The following is a 9,185-nucleotide window of genomic DNA, read 5'->3' on the forward strand; positions in this document are numbered from 1 at the left end:
CTCAGCTTGCTTTCATAAGTTCTGTATTGTCATCAAGAAAATTTGAGTTTTCTCTTAAGAGAAAATCCCCTTTTAATCACTTAGTTTTCTTTTGGCTGTAAAAAAAATTCTGAAAATAATATAGCATAGTTTAGGACTTATTGTATGCCTGTCTTGCCTCTCTTTGCAGGAATTTAAGTACAAAAGGAGAAAAAGAAAAACACAGAAGAAAGAAAACTGAGCTGAGCAGAATGACAGAGTTTGACCCTACCTTATTATTTGATTCAGAGATGGAATATAATGTCTACAACAATCGAAATTGGACAGAAATTGTAAATTTTCTAATTCCAATTATTCCAAATTTTACGGAGATTATCATCTTTAATGTCATTCTTTTTGCTATCTGTTTTTTGGGACTTTTAGGGAATGGAAAAGTCATCTGGATCCTTGGTTTCCATATGAAAAGGAATTCTTTCTCCATCTATGTCTTGAATTTGGCTGTGGCTGATTGTGGAGTACTCATAATGTTGGCTTTGGTTCAAATATTTGAGTTTTTTAGGGAAACTAGTTTTGGAATGTATGTTATTGTACTCCTCCTTTATTTTATGTTGTATAATACTAGTCAACTTTTACTCATAAGCATCAGTGTGGACCGTTGTGTATCTGTGCTTTTTCCAATTTGGCATCAGTGCCATCGGCCACCCAAATTGTCCCTCATTGTGTGTGTTATCACTTGGGTTCTGCCCTTCGTGTGTTTTGTCTTGGAAATGGTAATTGGATTATCAAAGTCTCTTGTAATATCTGAGATGATTTTCAGCGCACTGTTTCCTTACCCAACAGTGATCATTTCCACTCTGATCCTGCTTGTGAAAATTTTCATTAAGCAACGCCAGCAAAAGCGGAAAAAAGTGTTGATGGTAACCCTGCTTGCACTCATGTGCTTCATTGTACTTCGTTTGCCTGTGAACATATTTGGCATTATAATAAGTAATGATTTAACATGGGGACTTTATGACTCGTCTTTGGAATCGCTGTTAAAAAATGAAATGATGGGTGACAAAATATTAGATTTTGCAAATATAATTCTGCCCTGGATTCAACCTATAATTATTCTTGAAATGGTATCTGACATCTGTATTGCAGTAAATAGCAGCATCAACCCAATCCTTTATTTCCTGGCTGGGAGAAATAAGGAGGATCGATCCAGAGTTTCCATGAAACTTGTGCTCCGCAGGGTTTTCAGAAATGAAGAAGATGCCAAGGAAAATGAGATGCAGCCTGATGAAACCCCGTTGTGAATATTTCTGAAAAGATTGTTGTTCATTATTTAACTAGTTGGGCTAAGAAGATAGATTTTTGATTGTTTGTACATTGTGGTTTATTAAGGATAACCGTATAGAATGAGTGTCCACTAAAATTTTCCCTACATGTTACATCATAGAGATAGAAATAATATTCTAAAGAGGAAGTCTAGAGAAAATCAAGAAGCTCTTCCCATCTGAAAACTGGAAAAATGCTTGAGACAAAGCATTGTCTGGATTTGTTAGATTTTAATCCATGCTGGACACACTTCTGAATAGCATGGGACTTCAGCACTATTATTTGGGCTGAAATTCACAAAGTTTTGCAATATCTCTAGTTTATCGCCTTCTCCATTCAACTTTGTACCACAGAGTCAATTTCATATCGATGTGAAAATTTCTATTTACATGACTAAGGAGACTTAGTGAAAAGCAGTTTGTTCTAGCTTACTATAAGTCTAGCTGTGTTAAGGATATTGTTATGTTAACCAACCAGCAGAGCGTAGAGCACAGGGAAATGGTGCTGAGAGCGATGAATAAAATACATACAAACTGCTTTATCAAAGTTTTTACTTTGTAGTGAAAAACAATCTCATAGTTTTTAATCAAGCCAAGTCTTTGCCAGTCAAATCAGTCCAATGATACAAAAGTCTTCTTACCATACAAAACAGCAGTAGGTAATAATATCAGCACATACACGCTGGTAACAGATCATGATGGTAGCATATCCATCCACGATGATAGCATCTCCACACACGATGGTAGCATATCATCAATGACTACATTTCAGCTCCCTTCTTAAATACAGTTACAACAGAGCTTATCCAATCAGGATACAATGACTCAGCATTACAATGACTCAGCAGTACTTCCCTAAAGTCATATAATACATATCCATGTTAAAGTCATAGAACACATATATTGTCCATATATTGCCTGGAAACCTGTTAGGCATACACCATATCCTAACAAGCTGTAAAATATTTTGTTACATCGCCATGCTCATAAAATTCATCTCTGATAAACTGATTTTTCGCTGAATCCTACTTTCAAATCCTCAAATGGTCATGCTTAGTGTCTAATTCAGTGTTCCTCAACCTCGATCACATTAAAATGAATGGACTTTAGATGCCTGAATTCCCCAGCCAGCTGCTGAGGAAGTCCAGCTTTTGAAGCCCACCCATCTTAAAGTAGTCAGTGTTGAGAAACACTGATCTAATTGTTTGAATGCCTTTCTTCAAATATCATTAGGTTTCCCAATCTAAAAATGGGGGGGGGATAGTTGGGACAAAGCTAATGATATGTTTAAATCTGTTACTTTTCAATTCATGTTGGACCACAACCCTCTCATTGGGGTGGAAACTCACAAAGGTTTGCCGAAATCTGTCGTTTCCATCCTTCTGAATGCAACTTTGTACCATAGAGAATTTCATGATAAGATGTTATTTTCTGCTTACATGCCAAGGAGATTCAGTGAAAAACAATTTTGTCTTAGCTTGCTATACGTCTACCTAAAATATTATGTTACATCACAATGTTCTTAAAAATAATCTGTGATAAGCCTTTTTTAAGCCAATGCTATTGTCAGGTTTTGAGGTTGTCTCAAATAAATTGCATTTCAAACAAAGTCTTTGAAGAAAAACTCCTATTTATTAAGCACGGCATTCTAAACCCGACTACAATCGAAGCCAACACTGACTTCCAGCCCCCAAACCCTCCCTTTCCATTCCCCACTCCCCTGCACTCATTGGCCATCTTCCAAGTCATTCTACCCCTAATCTACTCCAGCTCAAAGGAATTTCCCCCCTCCCATCCCATTTCCTAGGGGATATTATCTCCAGGGAAAATAAGTAGGTGAAAAGTCAAACGTCCCTTTCCAGACGCCTTCGCTTCTCCTTCTTATGTCAGCACTAGAGTAAATGCAGGTTGAAGTGCTGACAGCTATCTTCTAACCCCTCAATAGGAATATTTAGTTTTTTGGGGGAGGGGGGACATCTGAGGGGGGGGCAAGGCCTTTGATGTCTCTCTTCCATTTACAGCCCCCTTTACAGATGGACTCAACTATTTCTTGCTGTTGTCACTCCCTTTGTGTTCCAGCCTGAATCCATTCTCTTCCCTGTTTATGTAAGATGCTTTTGGAAAAGATTTCAGCTGTATGGTTGTCCTACTGTTTTGCAAGTCAATTATATTTCCTCAGAGACTGTACAAATCAGCTTACAAATCAAATAAAGTCATTTGATCCATGTATTCATCCACTTTCTACAGCTATGTCAGTCACTATATAGATGGAACTCCATTTTCTGAAAGCTCTAAGTGATATAGGAGTCAAATAGATCAGAGGGAGTAACTTGGAAGTGGCTAGAAAATTCAGGAAAAAAATGAGTTACGGGCAGGCTATAAAACAATGAATTCCAATATTAAATTACACTTTTAAGGAGTCAAAAACTAAAACTTTTGTTGGATAAAAACAAAGCACTAAACGAATTCAGATTTGCCCATCATATCTTCTCCTTCATCAGGATAAAAGAAACTACATAGGTGAAAAGTTGGTTGCCACGGGGACTTCATCGGTTCATGGGATTTGATCTAAATTACAATATTAAAAACTTACGATTTTTATGTTAAGTATCAAATTAAGGCATGTTTTTCTTCTTTAATTTTCACAGAGATAAAACATTTCTGGCAGGTTTTTTTTTTTATTGTTGAGGCTAAACAGCAGCTAATTAAGATATGAGCCATGGTGGCTCAGTGGTTAGAATGCAGCATTTTATTTATTTATTTATTTTATTTATTTATTTTTATTTTTATTTGATTTATATGCTGCCCTTCTCCGGAGACTCAGGGCAGCTTACAATGCGTTAAGCAACAGCCTTCATCCTTTTGTATGTTTATACAAAGTCAGCTTATTGCCTCCACAATTCGGGTTAGCATTGTAGGCTAACTTTGCCCACAGCCTGGGGCTCGATCCTGATGGGGCTTAAAGTTGACTCAGCCTTCCATTCTTCTGAGATTGACAAAATGGGAATTCAGATTACTGGGGGCAATACCCTGACAATATAAACTATTTCTTGCACTATAAGATGCTCTAGAATTTAAGATGTACCTAGCTTTTGGGGATGAACACAAGGACAAAAAAATCTGCTTCTGCCTCCCAGCAGCTTGCTTCCTTGAAGCAAACAGCAAACAGCCTGGTCAGCTTCAGCACAGCCTGATTTAGCACCAGCAGCTGACTGGCAGTTGGATCGGCCTCCCGGAATACCGCCGATTAGCTGTTACAGGCTACAGGGATCGCCGCCACTCATTGCCGCTGTCGCCACCCATTGCTGCTGCTGCTGCCCATCATCACTGTCCCCATCACCGTCTCTGTGTGCCCCATTTTCAGCCTTCATGTGCCCCATTTTTGGCCTCCGCACATCCCATTTTTGGCCCGTTCCAGGATCGGTGGTGATTGGCAGTGGCAGCAATCCTCACCACCTGGAATGGGCCAAAAATGCGATCCCTACAGCCTGGAACAGCTGATCAGCGGTATTCCAGGAGGCCGACCCAACCGCCAATCAGCTGCTCGTGCTAAATCAGGCTGTGCTGAAGCTGACCAGGCTCTTTGATGTTTGCTGCAAGGAGGCAAATTGCTGGGAGGCAGAGGCTGGCGGGTGGGTGGGGCTTCAACAACATTCACTCTATAAGATGCACAGACATTTCACTGTGAAGCAATATATAAGTCTAAGTGCTACTGCTATTGCTAAGCCAGATTCTTTTCCCTCACTTCATTCCTTGAAAAACAATAGTAAAGCAAACAACCAGAGGTTTGATTTATATAGCCAAACATTTTAAAGTTAACTATCTCCCTACTGGATGTGTTTGCAGCCAATAAATCTAAATGTGTGCCTTGTAACTTCTAGAATTCTACTCAGAGCTAAGTAAAGACTAATTATTCTGGTAGACATTCTTTCTCGGGGTATCAGAATACAATCATCCCCTCTTACTTTGCCTTCCTATGAAAGCAATCTGTATAGCCTGACTAGGTGGTTCAGTGGTTAAGACACTAAGCTTGTCGATCAGAAAGGTTGGCAGTTCGGTGGTTCGAATCCCTAGTACAGGTCTCCTGAGTGAGCAGGGGGTTGGACTAGATGACCTCCAAGGTCCTTTTCAACTCTGTTACTCTTAGAATCTGTTTTAGGATAAATCTGTGGCTCATGGCTCCCTTGTTTCTTCGCAGGTTTGGGATCTTCTTTAGCTCTAGTTCACGAATCTTCCTCCAGGCTCTCTTCAAACCAACAAACTCTCAACAATCAGCACTGTTTAGAATCTATTTTATTTTGCCCTTCCTATTTTGTTCTTCCTGCTAGACTCTCTCTCTTTACTACTTTCTCCCTGTGCTAGCACAGCAGTGGCCTCTATTTCTCTTCTTTTTTTCCTGTGAGATAATTATATGTATAGCTCTCTTTCTGCTATCAGCTATAAAAATGGTCCACATGTCTGCAAGCTGATATGACAAGAAGGCAGATAGGCCTGGGCAACTGCATGCTATAACATAATCTACAAATTTAGGGCTGGGTTTCTCCTGCTGAGAAACGAGTACTACTGCTAAGAGCTTTTATATTTCTCACAGTTGAAAGAGATTTGAGGGTTTTTTTGGGTATAACACAACTGGATGGAGGGAATTTTCTGCCATTTCTTCCTCTCAGTCCTCTCAAACTCAGTCAGGTTTGGATGGCAAACATCGGTGGACAGCCATTTTGAGGTCTCTCCAGAGATGTTCAATAGGGTTCAAGACACGGTCCAGCTGGGCCACTCTAGGATATTCACAGAGTTGTCCCTAAGCTACTCCTTTGTTGTCTTGGCTGTGTGTTTAGGATTGTTGTCATGTTGGAAAGTAAACCTTCGGCCCAGTCTAAGGTCCTGAGTGCTGTAGAACAGTTTTCACTGGGGATAACTCTGTACTTTGCTCCATTTGGCTTTCCCTCAACCCTGAGTAGACTCCCAGTCTGTTCTGCTGAGAAACAGCCCCACAGCATGATGCTGCCACCACCATGCTTCACTGTTGAGATGGTATTGGGCAAGTGATGAGCGGTGCCTGGTTTCCTCCAGGCATAACACTTAGAATTGAGGCCAAACAGTTTGTTGGAAGAAATGTCCATCTGGGTTCAATTCAGTGGTGAAATCTAAAATTTTGTCAGGATTTGGTGAATGCAGCTTGGAGTGCTGACAAATTTGTTACTACCAGTTCTGTGGGTGTGGCTTGGTGGGGGAGGGTAATGTGACTGGGTGGGTGTGGCCAATTTTTTTTTAACTTTTAAAACCATTTTTTCTACAACCTCTTCGGCGATTCCAGCTGAGTTGCCTGATCGTTAGAAGCATTTAAAAGAAAAACCTTTTTTTCTTTTAAATGCCTCTGTCGATCCAAGCTGAGTTGTCTAATCGACAGAGGCTTTTTAAAAAACTCAGCTTGGATTGTCAGAGGCTTTTAAAAGAAAAATAGAAAAATCGGCCAAAGAGGTTGTAGAAAAAATGCTTTTAAAAGTAAAAAAAAAAAAAAAGCCTCTGATGATTGTGTGGCTCAGCTGGGCATGGGGAGGGAGGCAGGGATTTTTGCTACCGGTTCTCCAAACCACCTGCCTCCATCGCTATCGGATCGAGTGATCCGGTCCGAACTGGGAGCATTTCACCCCTGGGTCAATTCCAAGTGGGGAGAAAGACATTGGAAACATGGAGACTGCTTGGAAGGATGGTTTTAATGGTGAACAGGACCACATGGGTTTGAAGTCCTGGGTAGCTGACCACATGGAAGAGAGAGAGAGAGAGAGAGAGAAAGAGAGAGAGAGAGAGACAGACAGACAGACAGACAGACAGACAGACAGAGAGAGAGATTTATACACTCTCTTGGGCTTTGAATTTGAGCTTATCCTATTGGTTTCAGTCAGACTGCCATGGGGCTATGCAGTCATAGTTGAGGTTGTCTGTGTCCCAGGCTTGGTTAAATTTTGCTGGGTGCTGATGTAATGAAGAGGGTTGTGTTCTGAAAGGGTGTTGGCTAATTCCTAACCTTAATAACTTTGTCCTGGTTTGGATCTTGAGTGAGGGCTAATCCTATCACCCTGGAGCTGAAGGCCTTTTGTCTTATAGATAGGATGTCTTTTGTCTTTCTGGGGCTATTAACAAAGGTGGGGGCTGCTTTCCAAGAGCATATTTCTCCTTTTTCTCATCCAGGGAGGTATAATATTCTGCCTTTTTAATATTTTCTAGAATATTTCATTCTTCTAGGAGAGAGGTGGGTGCTAACTTCCTACAAGTTCAATCTTTGTTTCATGAGACCAATGAATCTTGTTCTTCACAGTCTAAGAGTTCTCCTGGTGCTTTTTTTTCCCCAAACACCAAGCTGACTTTCATGCATTTTGCATTAAGGAGAGACATGATAAAACAGAATAACAGAGTTGGAAGGGACCTTGGAGGACTTCTAGTCCAACCTCCTGCTCAGGCAGGAAACCCTATACCAGTAATGGCGAACCTTTTCGGCACCGAGTGCCCAAACCAGAACATGCATGTATGTGTGGGAGCCAGAATGCCGGAAACCTGAAGGGAAGCTGGCCGGCACGCACATGCCTGTTTTGGGCCATTTTGGGGCCATTTTCAGGCCATTTTGGGGGCTGAACATGGCCTGAAAACCAGCCTGAAAAATGACCTGAAAATGGCCCGATAAGGGCCCAGAAAATGCTCTGTTTTGGGGGCATTTTTTGGCCATTTTCTGGTCCTCCAGTGCCTACAAAGTCCAGCTGGCCAGCATGCAGGGTGAAATGCTCCCGGTTCGGACCGGATCACCCGATCCAGTAGCGATGGAGGCGGGTGGTTCAGAGAACCGGTAGCAAAAATCTCTGCCCCGCCCCCATGCCCAGCTGAGCTGCGCGATCATCGGAGGCTTTTTTTCTTTTAAATGCCTCTGACGATCCAAACTGAGCTGCCTGATCATCGGAGGCTTTTTTTCTTTTAAATGCCTCTGACGATCCAAGCTGAGCTGCCTGATCATCGGAGGCTTTTTTCCTTTTAAATGCCTCTGACGATCCAAGCTGAGTTGCCTGATCATCAGAGGCTTTTTTTCTTTTAAATGCCTCTGACGATCCAAGCTGAGTTGCCTGATCATCAGAGGCTTTTTTTCTTTTAAATGCCTCTGACGATCCCAGCTGGGATCGTCAGAGCCTTTTGAAAGCATTTTTTTACAACCTGTAGAAAAAATGGTTTTAAAAGTTAAAAAAAATGACCATGCCCACCCAGTCACATTACCCCCCCCCACCAAGCCACGCCCACAGAACCGGTAGTAACAAATTTTAGATTTCACCACTGCAGCGCGCATGTGTGTGCTGGAAACCAGAAGAGCAGCTGGCGACGGAGCGTGTGCCCACAGAGAAGGCTCTGCGTGCCACCTTTGGCATGGATGTCGCAGGTTCGCCATCACAGCCCTATACCATTTCAGACAAATGGCAGTCCAGTCTCTTCTTGAAAGCCTCCAGTGATGAAGTACCCACAATTTCTGAAGGCAAGTTGTTCCACTCATTAATTGTTCTGTGTTAGAAAACTTATCCTAAGTTCTAGGTTGGTTCTCTCCTTGATTAGTTTCCACCCATTGCTTCTTGTCCTGCCTTATCCAGCTTTGGAAAATAGTTTGACCCCCTCCTCTTTGTGGTAGCTCCTTAGATATTGGAACACTTCTATCATGTTACCCCTAGTCTTTCTTTTCATTAAACTAGACATTAATTAAACTAGACAAGAGCAGCCCTTTGTACTCCAGAGTGCTGCATGAAAATGTATTTAATACTATTTATGCTAATGTTTTGGATTTTATTTGCATTTTCTTAGATTTCATTGTCTAAAACCTCTGTGTCATCAGCTCCAAAAACTTATGCTGAAAACTCG

At 41.4% G+C, this 9,185-nt stretch overlaps 1 protein-coding gene across 1 annotated transcript; it reads left to right on the forward strand.

The window, feature by feature from the left end:
* Window positions 1–123: 123 nt before the first annotated feature.
* On the forward strand, window positions 124–2,907 carry LOC132709923 (mas-related G protein-coupled receptor member H-like). Its single transcript, XM_060684982.2, has one exon. It carries the CDS (start codon window positions 231–233, stop codon window positions 1,275–1,277), a length of 1,047 nt encoding a protein of 348 aa, XP_060540965.2. The 5' UTR covers window positions 124–230; the 3' UTR covers window positions 1,278–2,907.
* Window positions 2,908–9,185: the final 6,278 nt, after the last annotated feature.

The sequence above is a fragment of the Pantherophis guttatus genome, chromosome 3 (assembly GCF_059756535.1).
Source record: "Pantherophis guttatus breed Tessera chromosome 3, ASM5975653v1, whole genome shotgun sequence".
Taxonomy (NCBI): Eukaryota; Metazoa; Chordata; class Lepidosauria; order Squamata; family Colubridae; genus Pantherophis; species Pantherophis guttatus.